At 45.8% G+C, this 17,192-nt stretch overlaps 1 protein-coding gene across 4 annotated transcripts in view; it reads right to left on the bottom strand.

Annotated features, from left to right (window-relative positions):
* LOC135517552 (MAGUK p55 subfamily member 7-like) overlaps nucleotides 1–17,192 on the bottom strand; it is a 260,440-nt gene that overhangs the window by 28,825 nt on the left and 214,423 nt on the right. For all 4 annotated transcript variants that reach the window (XM_064941965.1, XM_064941964.1, XM_064941963.1 and 1 more), the window contains 2 exons: nucleotides 9,054–9,224; nucleotides 1,918–1,998 (listed from right to left, as the gene is read on the bottom strand). In XM_064941965.1, the coding sequence (XP_064798037.1) occupies nucleotides 1,918–1,998; nucleotides 9,054–9,224 (252 nt within the window). The remainder of the gene's footprint in view (nucleotides 1–1,917; nucleotides 1,999–9,053; nucleotides 9,225–17,192) is intronic.

Below are 17,192 nucleotides of genomic sequence, written 5' to 3' on the forward strand. Positions count from 1 at the left end.
CAGACAATTACACTCAGGAGGAGAACCACTCCACTCGCCTGGGTCTGAGAGTGTGTGTGTGTGTGTGTGTGTGTGTGTGTGTGTGTGAGAGAGAGAGGGTGTGTGTGTGTGAGAGTGTATGTGTCTGTCTGGAGGACTGGGGCCTTGAGACGCACAGTCCCCCAGCCTGAGAGCAACGCCTTGGCGTTAGTCACTCCCAGACACCTCAGTGTGTATGAGTGTTTCTGTGTGTGAGTGTGTGTGTGCCTCCGTGCATGGGTCTATGGACCTTCACACTTATCAACAACCACGAAGGCGAAAACCAAATTGGCAGCAGAACGCTAAAACCCCTTCATCCAGGGTGATTGTCCGATTTCTTACCAGTTTAAAAATCACAGGGGACATTTGGCCTCAGTTTAGAATCTAACCTGGAACCCTGTACGTTCAGTGTACACTACCAGTCATTGTGTGTGAGGGTTCAGCTCACTGTGGGAATCCAGCCAGAAACTAGACAGAGTGTCGGTCCAAAATGGCACCCTATTCCCTATACACTGAGTGTACAAAACATTAGGAACACCTTCCTAATATTGAGTGCAACCCCTTTTGCCCTCAGAACAGCTTCAACTAGTTGGGGCATGGAATACAAGGTGTCGAAAGCTATGTTGACTCCAACAGTTGTGTCAAGTTGGCTGGATGTCCTTTTGGTGGTGGACCATTCTTGATACACATGGGAAACAGTTGAGCATGAAAAACTCGGCGGCGTTGCAGTTCTTGACACACTTAAACCGGTGCACCTGGCACTTAAATATTTTGTATTCCCCATTCACCCTCTGAATGGCACATATACACAATCCATGTCACACTTGTCTCAAGGCTTAAAAATCTTTCTTTAACCTGTCTCCTCCCCTTCATCTACACTGATGAAAGTGGATTCAACAGGTGACATCAATAAGGGATCATAGCGTTTGGTCAGCAGCATACCACCCTGCATCCCACTGCTGGCTTGCCTCTGAAGTTAACCAGGGTTGGTCCCTGGATGGGTGACCAGATGCTGCTGGAAGTGGTGTTGGAGGGCCAGTAGGAGGCACTCTATTCTCTGGTCAATTTGTTTTAATTATCCCAATGCTCCAGGGAAGTGATTTGGGACATTGCTGTCTTTCGGATGGGACGTTAAACAGATATCCTGACTCTTTGTGGTCAACAAAGATCCCATGGTACTTACCGTAAGAGTAGGGGTGTTAATTCTGGTGTCCTGGACAAATTCCCAATCATACCATCATGACCACCTAATCATCCCCAGCTTCCAATTGGCTCATTCATCTCGGTAACTATTCACCAGGTCATTGCTGTAAATGAGCATGTGTTCTCAGTCAACTTACCTGGTAAAATATGTTTCATTCACTTGGTCAGTCTATGTCATGGAACATTTTTTGTACACAGCTTCATCTGCCCTGGTAAAAAGTAGTGCACCACATAGTGAACAGGGTGTCATTTGGGATGCACAAGAGCAACTTGTCTCCATAACCATCTGATACAGACCAGAGCTTCTATTATTATTGATTACAAAGACAAGAGCATCCATCCTGTTGCCTGTCAGTCTCACTGTCTGGGGATGGTAAAGAGAGGCTGAGGAGGAAACCAAATGACTACTTCAGACCCTAAAACCATCTGCCAATAAAAGGATCCAAAACATATGGAGGAGAGGATATCTAAACTCAGACTGACCACAACCGAAGAGAGACCCCCCCACCCCCCACACACACACACACTCCTCGTCTGGCAGAGATGTTCTAGTCTACGGGTCAGCGGCAGCTGGACACACACACACACACACACACCTCCACCAGTCTGGGTCAGCGGTGGGTGGAAATACTGTTGTATGTGTATGCGTGTGTGCGTGTCTAACTGTAACTACGGGTCACAAGCGGGTAGACTTACGTGGCACGGTAACGCTGAAGTGTCGGGGGTCAGAGATCAGCAGCTTCCTCTTCAGCTCATTTAGACCTACCCCCGCGGGACCTGGAGAGAGACAAAGACAAAGAGTGAGCAAGAGAGAGAGAGGCGGAGAGGGACGGAAGGAGGGAGGAAGAGAAAGGGAGTTTAGCATTATTAAAACAACATCAGTCATGCAGTCATCACTGCATCCTCATAATGAAGGTGGGCTAGCGAGAGGCCGGGCCGGAGGAGATAGGCAGTGTGGAGGCCAGGTCCAGGACAGGACGCAACGGAATGTTTTCCGTCCCATACGCCAATGACAGACACTGACAAATGGAGCTCAGGCCAAGTTTCAGCACCGACCGTTTGTGTGCTGGTGTTTACAGACCTACTGAAGGCAGACCCACACACATACACACACACTTCGGTCCACAGTTTGGAACTGAGAGGGCCAGATTGTGAAACTCACTGACCGAGACCTCTGTGCTCTCACTACTGTAAATATGACTGGCGTGTAGTGACAGGAGGAGAAAAGGTGGAGAGGAGTGAGGGAGAGAGAGGATTGCAGCACCAAAGGGGCCTGCCAAGAGAGCACTTTGTTGTGTTTCCCTGAACAGCCTGAAAAATCAACAAGGACCCGTCCCAGTGGGCAGCTGGGTTTTCCATCACATCTTCTGGAGAGAGGGAGGGAGGAAGGGGAGGAGAGCAGTAGGGAAGAGGGAGAGAGGGATGGAGAGAGGGAAGGATAGAGCGAGAGAGGGAGATAGGGATGGAGAGATGTGAGGGTGAGAGAGAGAGCGGGAGAGCGAAAGAGAGAGAGAAGGGGGGTAATGCAATATTGATTTGTCTGCGGCTCCAGAGCCTTGCGCTCCCACCTCTGACATCTCCCCCTCTCTCTCTTCCCCCTGTCTCCCTCTACACCCTCCTGAAAAGATATACTCGATGACTTCAGCAGGAATGGCTAAGCTGATATATGAGGCTAATTCAAACAGTCTCCATATAGATGTCTTCAAATAGTGTGGACAACAATCATTTCCGGAAGTACAAGGTTCCATGCCCCTGGTTCTAGAAGCATTACCGCGGCAACTAGCTCCACAGCTGCTCTATACAGTCCGCTTGTAGAAAGGCACAAAGGCAGGGTTGATTCTGGACGGAATTCCTGACATGGTTGTCGTTCTGGGCAGGCACCACGAACGCATCAGGCCCTATTGGAAATTCATTTTCGCAGGCAAATGTGTTTAGCAGGCCGCCATCTAAAACAAATGGACATTGAGTTCACTCACTGATGTGGATGAGGTGGAAAAAGAGAGTGAGAGCGAGAGAGAGAAAAAAATAGGGAGATGGGGTTATAAGCTGAAGTTGAACACAAGCGCTGTACTGTTAGACATCAGAGTGTGGATCCTATTCCCCCTGTCTGTTTGTCTCTGTCCTATCTGGTGCGTTAACCTACACTTCACCCCCCCCCCCCCCGTCTGTCCGTCCAGAGAGGTTTTAAGCTGCTCTGATAAACAGGTGCAAACAGACTGCCTTTTAGAGCCGTGTGTGTGTGTGTGTGTGTGTGTGAGAATGAGACAGAGAGCCACTTCAGGCCACGCGACACACACCTACAGTCCTGATGCAGACAGACAATAACACTCGTAACACTCTCTAGTCCTAGGCCGCTTCCCAAATGGCATCCTATTCCCTATGAGCCCTGGTCAAAAGCAGTGCACTACATAGACAATAGAGTACCATTTGAGGCACAGCCCTAGTTTACCGCTCGGCCATATGTCCTCCGTCACATGGTCCCTGTAAGTGATAAAAGCTGTTTCCTCAGCACATTCATCCTCTGTTCCCTGTGTAAGAAAAATAAAAAGGAGAGATCGACCAATAGCGCGGGCCGCCGGGCTCTAGCAAAGTGCGGTCGCCATCTCACATAAACAGCACATGGCCGCGTGAAGACGGCAATCAATCTTTCAGGGGAGTTTTTAGAGAAAAAGTCCAAAAGGGGTCTTGACGCTCCTCGCCACGTAGATTTATTAAGACGAGGAAACGGAGTTAACTTTTTAAATTTGTTTTGAGAGACCACAAGGAATGTGACTGTGCTGTTTAAAGAAGGACGCGTATGTGTGTGTGTGTGACTGTGCTGTTTAAAGACGGATGTGTGTGTGTGTGGCGGCGGAGATCTGGCATGTTGTTGTAGGTGTTAAGGGCGCTGGAGCATACTAATACAGGCCTTTTATGACCCGTATCTCAGAACAGTGGTAAGACAGAGAAGCAGGCTGCAGGCGGCCATGCTACTACCCCCCAGTCTAGGTCTGCTTCCCAAATGTCAGTCAATTCCCTTTATAGTGCAATACTTTTGACCAGGGCCAATAGGGTAGTTTACTATAAAGGGAATAGGGAGCCATTTGGTACACAGCCCCAGAGATCAGAGTTTTTAGTTCAAACACGGTTGTTTGTCTGAAGTAATGCGGAGTAGAGCTGAGCAGCGGTGGTTGTTGGCCCCTCTTCCCGGCGGTATCAGGCCCCACTACGAGCACCTCACCGTGGGATGACAAACGGCTCACGCTCCCTTACACTTTTACAGCTCTCATTACACCATTCTCACCTTCTACATCGCTCCCTCTCCATGCGCTTTCCCAAATGTCACCCTATACCCTAAATAGTGCACTACTTTTTGACCAGGACCTATAGGGAACAGGGTTCTGTTTGGGACACATGCTCTCACTATCTCTACATCTGATGTACGGCGGACGTCCATTAAGGCCTGTGGTGGAATCCATTTGTGCTATCTTCTGCCAACTCAATACGCTGCCCGTGAGGCCTACACTACACTGTGGTCTCTGGTCTGGGGCTTATTGTCAGAACGAGCAGAAATAAAGAGACCGCTCTATTGTGCATTGTTTGTTTTTAACAATCTCCAATACAATGGCAACCTTATAAAATAAGAAAGGCCCAATAAAAAAGCATATTTCTTTGCAATTGTTTCTGGATTATACTTGATTGTTATAGTGTGTTGAGTTGTGTTGTATTGCGTCTCCCCCCTCTCTCTCCCCAAGCCATCGGGAAGGAGGGAACGTGGTGGGTCAGTGCTCCTGCCCTCCTCTACTCCGCTACAGACAGGCAGGTTGCAGTGCCAGTAAAAGTGTCAGCCTGCATTACTGCCCTCATTAGAGAAACCGCCTTTAATATCTCAAGTCTTAATAACTTCCAGGCCAAACGCAGAGCATATCACATAGAGTTAGAGCTGAGGGGAAGCGGAGGGGCGATGTGGACGGTGTGAGGCCTATCCAACCTCCACTGCCTCCCACCACCCGGCCAGACAGAGCAGGCAGGGCTAGAGTAACCTCAGACTCCCAATGCCAACCCTGCTCTCTTCAGCCCAATAAGCCTCGGACGACAACTATATGCTGAACAATATCATAAGGCCACAAACGTATTAAATCTCATTCGATGTCTTACATTTTTCCACTTACGGTAAGAATATCAGATTCTAGTGAAACTAAATTGACCTTAGCTTTACAGTAAAACAGGGAAGAATGTAGAGGTAAACATATCAATTGGCTCTGATAAATAATCAGATTTCATTTGAGAAAACATCAGTGGTTTTCAGTGAACTGTGTATGTGTAAAATATATATTTTCATTGGCCCCGCAGATAAGCATCTTGATTTGAACTCGGTAATGCAATCTCTCGGTTACCGACATCCATGCTAATAAGAGTAGGGAGAGTATAAGGTCTACGTTGTTCGTTAGCGCTTATTTTTGACTTTACATCCACACTGAGGAATACATAGCTCGACGGATGTTGGATGCTCCAGGGACCTTCCTTCCAATAGGAAAACAACGAGAAGAATGCTGTTTTACTTTTGAGTGGAGTGTGGCTGTGTGTCAGTGGAGATGGAAAGGGGAATGAGGATGAGGCCAAGGCAAGCTCAGCACAGAAGACTGCATGGTCGTGTTCAGAGGACCGACACACCGACTTCACTTTACCCCCATAACGAGGTGCCTGACGTTTAAAATCGAGATAGATTGAGGAAGGGAGAGAGAAATCGAGTTCCTCATGAATTCCTTATAAGACAAAAGTGGGACAACTTCAGGGGGAAGAAAAGAAAGGAGAGCATAGAGGAGGGGAAACATAAAATCAGATCTCTCCTTTTGTCCTTTGCTTCGTTAGGTGTGGTTGTTGTCCAGTTTACAGAAGTCAATTGAAAATATTTACATTAGAGTTACAGAGGAGAGAGAGGCTATGGAGGCTTCCACTGTGCTGCACAACCGGACATGCTGCCTGGCAAGACAATGGGCTAGCTAATTAGCAACACCCTATGATGAAGTCCATACCACTGCATTTCACTACACCAAAGCCTGGTCAAATCATGCTAAAACAGCCTCGCTTCGACACAAGCCTCTCTGTTGCCTTCTGTTAATAAGAGCATAAAAAAGAAAGAGAGCAATATCGTCAGAAAGAAGAATGACTCATATCCAGCTGCACCGATCGGTAGGATATCTAACCTTGAGAAGAAAAAGCGATGTGTGCGGTATACATTCATTATTTGTGTCATTTGCAATAATAGTTCCAATATTTCTATTCAGGTTGTAAGTCTTAATTCTGTTGCACCTGGGCTTAACGTTATTGTTCCACCAGTCGTTGGCACAAAGCTTTACTCAAAGCTACAAAAGAAACAATCAAAAAATGTGGCTAAATTCATTTCAAGAGTTTGGCACTTTACAAAGCCTTCTGGAGGACTTTGAAATACCAGCCTTAAAGGCAAGTGTTAACAATTCTGTAGTCTAAAGAAAGAGGGAAAATGAACATTGAGAGTCGGAGCAAGGTGCTGTAAATGAAAAACACCAAATATGACTGAATCCCCAGCCTGCCTGCCCTGTAGATTCCACCAGGGATTTGAAAGTTAAGGGGGCTTGAATGTATCGCAAAACAAATAGCTAAATGGCATTATACTGGGAAAGATGGGATAATCTGTGGACATCAGAGTGTTGGAGTTAAAATCAGAATAAATGTTGGATTGGCCGCTGTGGGTGAAAATCCAGCACTTGAAGAAAGAGGAAATTAGGAATATAATTATTTAACTACAGGTACCGTAGATGTGAGAGAAAATAGCTGTAAGTAGCAGTAGAAGTATTGTTATCTGTTAGTTTACTCCAATCAGGGTAGGGATGGTAGGGTGGGGGGTATAGAGAAAAATAAATAAATAAGGGGGATTAGAAGTGATGCAGACAATTCAATTGATTGTCTTCTCCTCTCCTTCTCTTTCTCAAGTTCTCTTTCCTTCTCTTTGTCAATCTCTCTTTCCCTCTCTTTCTCAAGCTCTCTTTCACTCTCTTTCTCAAGCTCTCTTTCCCTCTCTTTCTTAAGCTCTCTTTCTCTCTCTTTCTCAAGCTCTCTTTCCCTCTCTTTCTCAAACTCTCTTTCCCTCTCTTTCTCAAGCTCTCTTTCCCTCTCTTTCACAATCTCTCTTTCCCTCTCTTTCACAATCTCTCTTTCCCTCTCTTTCTCAATCTCTCTTTCCCTCTCTTTCTCAATCTCTCTTTCCCTCTCTTTATCAAACTCTCTTTCCCTCTCTTTCTCAAGCTCTCTTTCCCTCTCTTTCACAAACTCTCTTTCCCTCTCTTTCTCAAGCTCTCTTTCCCTCTCTTTCACAAGCTCTCTTTCCCTCTCTTTCTCAAGCTATCTTTCACAAACTCTCTTTCCCTCTCTTTCTCAAGCTCTCTTTCCCTCTTTCACAAACTCTCCTTCCCTCTCTTTCTCAAGCTCTCTTTCCCTCTCTTTCACAAGCTCTCTTTCCCTCTCTTTCTCAAGCTCTCTTTCCCTCTCTTTCACAAGCTCTCTCTTTCTGGGGAAACCAGTTTTAGACTTAAACAATGGCCTCTGCCTTTCCAATTCCAACAGCCTAGCAGTCCCCGGTGTCCCATGGTGGTAGTAGTCAGTTACTCACCGACTACAGCAGGACCACCAGCCCAGTCCCCCTGCTCTCAGTCCCCCATGGTGGTAGTAGTCAGTTACTCACCGACTACAGCAGGACCACCAGCCCAGTCCCCCTGCTCTCAGTCCCCCATGGTGGTAGTAGTCAGTTACACACCGACTACAGCAGGACCACCAGCCCAGTCCCCCTGCTCTCAGTCCCCCATGGTGGTAGTAGTCAGTTACACACTGACTACAGCAGGACCACCAGCCCAGTCCCCCTGCTCTCAGTCCCCCATGGTGGTAGTAGTCAGTTACTCACTGACTACAGCAGGACCACCAGCCCAGTCCCCCTGCTCTCAGTCCCCCATGGTGGTAGTAGTCAGTTATTCACTGACTACAGCAGGACCACCAGCCCAGTCCCCCTGCTCTCAGTCCCCCATGGTGGTAGTAGTCAGTTACTCACTGACTACAGCAGGACCACCAGCCCAGTCCCCCTGCTCTCAGTCCCCTGGTGGTAGTAGTCAGTTACTCACTGACTACAGCAGGACCACCAGCCCAGTCCCCCATGGTGGTAGTAGTCAGTTACTCACTGACTACAGCAGGACCACCAGCCCAGTCCCCCTGCTCTCAGTCCCCCATGGTGGTAGTAGTCAGTTACACACTGACTACAGCAGGACCACCAGCCCAGTCCCCCTGCTCTCAGTCCCCTGGTGGTAGTAGTCAGTTACTTACCGACTACAGCCGGACCACCAGCCCAGTCCCCCTGCTCTCAGTCCCCTGGTGGTAGTAGTCAGTTACTCACCGACTACAGCAGGACCACCAGCCCAGTCCCCCTGCTCTCAGTCCCCTGGTGGTAGTAGTCAGTTACTCACCGACTACAGCAGGACCACCAGCCCAGTCCCCCTGCTCTCAGTCCCCTGGTGGTAGTAGTCAGTTACTCACCGACTACAGCAGGACCACCAGCCCAGTCCCCTGCTCTCAGTCCCCTGGTGGTAGTAGTCAGTTACTCACCGACTACAGCAGGACCACCAGCCCAGTCCCCCTGCTCTCAGTCCCCTGGTGGTAGTAGTCAGTTACTCACCGACTACAGCAGGACCACCAGCCCAGTCCCCCTGCTCCCAGTCCCCTGGTGGTAGTAGTCAGTTACTTGGCACCACTCTGCCATTGCCTGTGCGTATGTGTGTGACTGACTGTGTGTGTGTGTTTGTGTGTGTGTGTGCGTGCGTGTTACTCACCGACGAGGACCACAAGCCTGTGCTTGGCCCCACTCTGCCTGCAGTGGGGAGTCACCTCCTCGTAGGTGGGCACGTCAGCCATGTCATACTGCTCACTCTTCTTACACTCATACATGGATTTGTTAGTCTTCTTGTCTCGCCTGCTGAGGCGGAAGCTCCGGCGAAAACCAGCTACAAATCAGAGAGAGGTGGAGGGGGGAGTGAGAAAGAGAATGTTTAGTCAGTCAATAAGGGGAAGAAAGGAGGCTGTGTGTGTGTACAGTATGTATCAGTGCCCTCAGACAGTATTCACACCCTTTTGACTTTTTACACAATTTGTTGTGTTAAAGCCTGAATTAAAAATTGATTAAATTGAGATTTTGGGGTATGGAATAATATATGAATATATTCAAAAACATGCATCCATGTTTACAACAAGGCACTAAAAGTAGTACTGCAAAAAATGTGGCAAAGCAATTCACTTTTTGTCGTGAATACAAAGTGTTATTGTTTGGGGCAAATCCAATACAACACATTACTGAGCGCCACTCTCCACATTTTCAAGCATAGTGATGGCTGCATCATGTTATGGTTATGCTTGTAACTGTTAAGGACTGGGGAGTGACCAAGTTACAGTTTTTAGTTAAATATACTTGAAAATCTATGGCAAGACCTGAAAATGGTTGTCTAGCAATGATCAAGAACCAATTTGACAGAGCTTGAAGAATTTTGAAAGGAAAATTTGCCAAATCTTGCACGATTCAAGAGTGGGAAGCTCTTAATGACTTACCCAGAAAGACTCACAGCTGGAATCGCTGCCAAAGATGCTTCTAGAAAGTATTGACTCAGGGTGTGAATAATTATGTAAATATAATATTTCTGCATTTTATTTTCAATACATTTGCAAACATTTCTTAAAACATGGTTTGACTTTGTCATTATGGGGTATTGTGTGTAGATGGGTGAGATTGTATTTATTTAATCCATTTTAAATTCAAGCTGGAATAAGTCAAGGGGTATGAATACTTTCTGAAGGCACTGTATTTGTGCCATTTGTACAAAATGTCTGCAGATACAGATGAACAGTTATTATTGTTATTATCTTGGCAACAGTGCATTTCTGGTTTTATGTACGACAAGTGTAACATATTGAGAGTCATATCTGTGCTGTAGGTGAGAGTACTGAACAATAAGCCAAACGGTTTCTCTGTGATCAAACCTGCTCCCCAAATGGCACCCTATTCCATATGTACTGCACAACTTTGACCAAGGCCCATAGGGCACTGGTCAAAAGTAGTGCACAATATAGGGGATATGGTTCCATTTGGGACACAGCCCTTTCACTCAAGCACTTTTTCCCCCAAACAACGCATTTCAATCCTCTTTTCGCACGTACATAGCTATCTGTGCAGCTCATATAAGGATCATACGTAGTGTGGTCTAAAGCTTTTATGTCATATTCTCAAAGACCATAAAAACATTATTGCCACATTCCTATCCATTTCTCCTCCCAGCCTCAGTTTATGCCATGTACCTCTGATGTAACTTCTCTCATGTCAGAGGAAGCAGCCAAAATGGCACCCTATCCCCTATAGGTCCAGGTCAAAAGTAGTGCACTATATAGGGCCATTTGGGACACAGAGAGATGTGATTCATCTGAGCCTTTTGAACCTGTCTGGTGCGTTTTAAGTACATTGACCTCTTCCTCCTTCTCCACTCTAGAGGTCAAAGAGAAAACTACTCCCGAGTGGCGCAGTGGTCTAAGGCACTGCATCGCAGTGCTTGAGGCGTCACTATAGACATATATATATATAGACTATAGACATGGGTTCGATCCCAGGCTGTGTCGCAACAGGCAACCGGGAGACCCATGAGCCGGCACACAATTGACCAAGCGTAGTCCGGGTTAGGGGAGGCTTTGGCTGGCCGGGACATCCTTCTCTAGCGACTCCTTGTGGCAGGCCAGGCGCATGCATGCTGAATTCGGGCAGCAGTTGTACGGTGTTTCCTCTAACACACTGGTGCAGCTGGCTTCCGGGTTAAGTGAGCAGCGTGTCAAGAAGCAGTGCGGCTTGGCAGGTTCATGTTTCAGAGGACGCGTGGCTCTCAACCTTTTCTTCTCCCGAGTCCGTACGGAAGTGGCAGCGATGGGAAACAACTAACTACCAAGTGGATGTCACGAAATTTGTGAAAAAAGGGGTAAAAAGTATTACACCAAAAATATAAATAAAAGAGAACTAAAATTTAGAGGGAGAACTGAGTTTCCATGTAATTCACTTCTGCTTTGTGAATTTACTCCCAGTTGTTTCATGCTTGTCCTTGTTATACAACTGCTAGTCTAGGACTTCTCATTCTTCTCAGACTATTTTGGGGAGATAGTATGTATGTGTGTGTGCGTGTGTATGTTAACAGTATGTATGTGTGTGTGCGTGTGTATGTTAACAGTATGTATGTGTGTGTGTAAGGAAGTCTGCGGTGGTGGTATTCCACGGACATGCATCAATCAGACATGACAACCGCCGTGAAGTGACCCAAACAAATGGTCCGCTCTACAGTACGGCAGTATCAAACAAAAATAAATATATGCCGAATTTGAAGAGCGCATCTTCATGTATCTGACAGATGCTGATTAAGCCAAAATCGCCAAACCTAGGACACCTAATATCACGTTTCTGCACATGGCAGTAGGTCTCTCTCTCTCTTTCTCTTTTCTTTCTTTTAAACAGTGAACCCAGCTATATGATGCAAGATGAACCAGTAAGATTAAGACAGCATGAAAATGATGGACTGAAGAGAAAAAAAGAAAAGGGAAAAAAACTGATCCAAACCTTTAATACTTTCCAAAACATAGAGAAACCGCAAAGCGCGTCGGACGAGCACTGTGCAGATGTGCTCCAAAAGAGAGAGACCGTCTAGCTAAATTATTTTGAGCTTGTTCTTTTCCAAACAGACACTTAATGAGGGATAGAGAAGTACCTACACTCTGTTACAAATGAAACACGTTGTAAGTCAAATGCTGTGCTAATTCTGCATGTGTGTATGTGTGGCAATAAGGCATGTCTCAGTGTGTGTGTGTGTGTGTGTGTGTGTATATACTGTATATACAGCTATGTGTGTGTGTGTGTATCCTAGAGTCTAGGTATTGTGTTACAGCTAACATTCAGGGCAGACTTATTTCCACTATGGGCAGGACAGCACGTTGTGATTTAGGACTATGTTATCAGTGCCATTTCTCCTGCGGTGTATCCTTCTCATTAAAACCCCCACTGCTCTAACCGAACCCCGGCCAGACATAATTAGCCGTCAGCTTGCCACACAGTGGAAAAGATGCACTGCTGCTAGCTACATTACTGTAACAGCAAGCCATGCACAATGCCATCATCATCATCATCAATGGTTAATATCATAGCAATAGCCCCAATACTATTATTAAGCCATTGCTGGGTTGATAATATCAGCTAAGGTTGTCCCTGGTCAAAAGTAGTGCACTATATAGGGAATAGGGTACCATTTGGGACAGAAAAAAACTCCAGAGTGGGTTCAATCAGATCCAAAAACTACCCCCTTTCCCCCTCCCAAGTCGATCGGTCTAATACTGTGGTATGATTAGCACAAGTTGTTCCATTCGATTAGGGGGCCTTTCGGCGGCCAGAAGGCGCCTGCGTTTCATTGGCTCTGTCAGAGGGAATCTCTTTGTTTTCCTTCAGGGAGGCAGGTGCATGCCGTTTCATTACCAGTCTCAGCTGCAGCCAGTCAATTCACATCTCTGTTCCTGTAGTTGAAGGGCCCTCCGTAATCCCGGGCCCTTCAAAATCACTTAAACCCTTCTAGACAGCTCCATCCAAATAACAGAAAAATAACTAACCCCCATCTCCTCCACTCTATTCGTGGCCAAGGATAAATAAATCCAAGGTTTGAGAGCGCACGCGTGTAGACATAGATAGGCACACATACACACACACGGACATATGGACGAACGTATGTAAACACACACATGCTGCCACACCCACCCACCCGCACGCGCACAAACACACAGCGAAGCAGTCATCATCTCCATTATTGTTGGTGACAGAATTAGATGAGACCAGAGAGAGAAGGATGGAAATGTATTCAGTCCAGATATAAGGAAATTAATGACTCAACCCTCTTGGTCTGGACCGGCCCCCAGCCATCTTGGTAATGAGAAGTGTGTGAGTTTGTGTGCATGCATGTGACTATTATAGTACAGTCTTGAAAGTAGAAATAGCGTTTCCACTAGCTAGGGCGAATAGAAGGTATGCTGGTAGAGCAGGAATGTTCGATATGCATGGCAACACTGGACCTTATGATGGTGTGAGAGGTAAAAAGACTGTTTTTTTTTCAATTCATTGTTCACCTGACCCTGCACCTTGACCTTCTCCCCTAGATGTAATGGCCCTGTGTTGTAGCCACAACACGTGACAAAGAGCTCGGATATGGAGACATTTTCCCTGCTCAGGACACACACATACTGTACACATACGCATGTTTTAATGGAGCGCACTTGACCGTGACTGGGTAATTGCCGGTGGCCCCCTACTACAGTGAACGCAAACACGTACGCACACACACACACACACAGTAAACCCTCCCTTTCCAGAGAGAAACCCCAACAGAAAAATGACAAGGAGCATATCGAGCCACAGTGTAAACATTAAAAGACACATGCTGCCATTACACACACAATTGCCTGGAAGTTGCCAGCTCCTGCAAGCCCACTTTCCAAGGGCAATAATATCTGACAGCCGTGGCGTAGGAAATTCAGCATGTGCGCAAAGAAAGCAACTGGGGGCCTTTACAAACAGTGAATACTAAACTGCCCACTGTTCTGATACTAACATCCTGCTGCTGTCTGTAAAATAAATGGTGCAAAACTGTAAAACAATTATATATATTAAATTAAAAAATTAGAAATTAAAACCTTTTTTTGTAGTTGACCACGGCGGGTAGACTATTGCTTCAAATCCTATTGCTTCTAACTTCAATATGCTTTTTAAATAAACAAGATACACCTCTTTTAACAGCACACTACTCAACTCTAGTCAGACTCATGTCGCCTACGGTAGGCCTACAGTATATCGGGGGAAAAAACTAAATGATGTGACTCTCAGCCAACAATTTGATTTAGAGGATTGGAGGATTCTAAAATAATATCTAAGGGGCGTTTTTGGTTAGGGCAAATCTGATCTGTGAGAATATCTAAGGGCCTTTTATATAGTTCTAAAATAATTAATAATAATCGCTTTGTTTTAAAAATAACGATATTTCAAACAACCTAAAGTGAGAGAGAAAAGGCTATACATTTTTACTAATTTGTAAATAAAGCCAGTTTGTTATTTAGAATGATTTATTTCTGTTTTTCGAGGGAGAGAAACCAAAAGCCCACCATCACCTCATGTGTCTTCTGGTCATGGCCGGCAGTTATCGAACCAGCATCTGTAGCGATGCAGTTTACACTGCAATGCAGTGTCTTAGACCGCTGCACCACTCAGGAGGCCCCATCCACAAAGTTTTTAATGCTGATCAATAGCCTTGCACAAAGTGTCAAAAATACAGAGAGGTGTTGGCAAGAGTCTATTGTCTTGCTAACAGCCCATAATGGGATATTATAATACATGGTGTCCAGGTCAGGATAACCAAAACATTTCTTTAAAGACTATCAGAAAGAATGCTGGTACTTATTTAGATCCAAAGCCATGAACGAGTGAGTCACTCAGCTTCATGTAGGTGCCGAGGCTATATGACCGCACCATCAACTTGATTATTTAGCAGACATCACTTGCTTATATTCAGTCAACACATATATCTTAAGAATATCATGGAATATAATTATACATTTTTGCTTCTTTTAGAATAAAAACCTTAGTGTAACAACAGTTTGAGTAAGCAGTACTGACGAGTAGAAACAAAAAAAATAAGTGTATTTTTCAGGGTGTGCGCGTGCTGGACAGAGGAATAGCAATTCTTACACTATTGTTCTAAATTCAAATCACCTTCTTCATCCTCATCATTAAGTTCATCGAAATTCAATTTTGAAGTTGTGTACAATTATTTGGTTTATGTTGCCCATTCATTGTCAGTTAGAGACACATTAACACCTTGGGACCCAAAAGCATAATCGGTGCTCTAACTCCCCCTTGTGCTGGTCTGGAGCAATGAAGCAGTGACGCACGGTATTGTACTAAACCACAAATTACCTCTAAATCCCACAGCATAATCTCAAAACCTTAAATTGAGCAACCGCTGTAGGTATTGAGGTTGCTTTGTACTGTACATATAGGTAGGGGTAAACTGACTTGGCAACATTATAGATAATAGACAGTAGCAGCGGTGTATCTGGTGAGTGTGAAAGTGTGTGTGTGTTTAAGTGTGTGTGGCATCAGTATGCATGTGTGTGCATGTTATGTGTGGTGGGCATGTTATGTGAGTGTGGGCGTATGTATTGTGTCTGTGTGTGTTGGGGTGTCAGTGTAAGCATGTGTGAGAGTGTGGTTAGGGTCCAGTGTGTCAGTGCAAGAGAAGTAGTGCAAAAAGGGTCAATAAAGACAGTGTTCAGGGTCTTGTTGGTTCCAGACTTCCGGCTCTCGTCACATACTGGAAGACCAGGGTTCAATCCCTGCGTCCATCTTTCCCACCGTCTCTCCCACTTACCTCACCTCTCTGATTTCCTAACTGTTCATATAAAGTGTACAAAAAAAAGACGGCTCCCATCTGAGCCTGGAGTCTCTACTGCAAGTAGAAGATGCGCTGCAATATGCGTATCACAAATGTCTCCCTATTCCCTATTTTAGTGCACTACTTTGACTAAAGCCCTATGGCCCTGGTCAAAAGTAGTGCACTTCATAGGGACTACGGTGCCATTTGGGATGCAACCACCATGCCATCCTGGCCAGCAGAACAAGCCCTCATCATGAAGACTAATGGAGATGACAACTGGTGAATGAACTCTCCCTGGCAGTGCTAGATTAAGAGAGCATTACCATTACGCCCAACCTCGGCCTCAGGCCCTCGCCGCATATATGCGGTTTATGACTGTGCCGCATGCATGCGTACAAACATGCAGAAACACACACACTTAGAAACACACACGTTCGATGCACGCACACACAGAGAGCGGTTTCTCACTGCAACACTCAGCGCTGGTTGTGGGCACTGAATGTGGGAAGCAGTAAGGAGTGCCTCTTCTCAGTCTCATTATGTGATGGTCCCAATTACAGTGCATAGTCTGTTCAAGTCTATTTCAGAGACACTACAGTTTTCACACTGTCTCTCCAGAGAAGGATGGCACTACGGGACTATGTGGAAAAGGCTTTCCGGATTCCAAACTGTTTGCCACAATCACTCTGCCAACAACATCAAGGCCATAGACAAACTACCCAAAGTTCTACATAAATACCCTATGATTCATTAAATGAATCACTCAATTTACCCGCCTGTTCTCTACAGTACATGTTTTTTATGTCTGCCTATTGTGAGTTGAGAATGAAGGTTGGGCAAAAGGATAAGAGAACCAAGGACGAGCGTGGATGGATTGACATCTAGTAAAAAGAAGAATAGCAGTAACAATATGGGCCAACATTGTAGCAACGACGCCTTCAGAAAAGTAAAAAGTCAATCCTTTTCCCCTGTATTCCCTTCTTCCACCACTGGCTGGGTTGGAATAGGACTCTGGGCTCTCCCAGTGTGTGGCGTGTATGGGGATAGGTCCTGTCCAGACAAACAGACAGGTGTGTGGCCTTCAAACCCAGTCCCATCACACTCCCTGTCACTCCATGTAAACCTGTTACAGGCATCTGTGAATGGCATTATATGAATCGTAGTTGGCCTCTGAGGCCGTCCCTGGGAGACTCCCTTTATCAAACATCAAATCCCTACAACCCCCAGGGATCAGGCCTGCCACAGCATGCACGTACCTGGTCTATGGTCTGACCACAAGGAAGGTAAGGCGATGAAAAACATATAGCTCTAGGGGGAACAAGGAATCTTTAACAGGTGGAGAAGATTTTTGTTTTATCTACAGTAACCGACTTCAAACTTCTACCCCACACCGCCCACCTCGTTCCTCTCCCTCAGCTTTATGTGTTATTTTGTTTCCTGTTGAGAAAGAGAAGGCAGGTAGCCTGGTTAAAGCAGACTGTGCTC

Source organism: Oncorhynchus masou, chromosome 28, assembly GCF_036934945.1.
Source record: "Oncorhynchus masou masou isolate Uvic2021 chromosome 28, UVic_Omas_1.1, whole genome shotgun sequence".
Classification (NCBI taxonomy): Eukaryota; Metazoa; Chordata; class Actinopteri; order Salmoniformes; family Salmonidae; genus Oncorhynchus; species Oncorhynchus masou.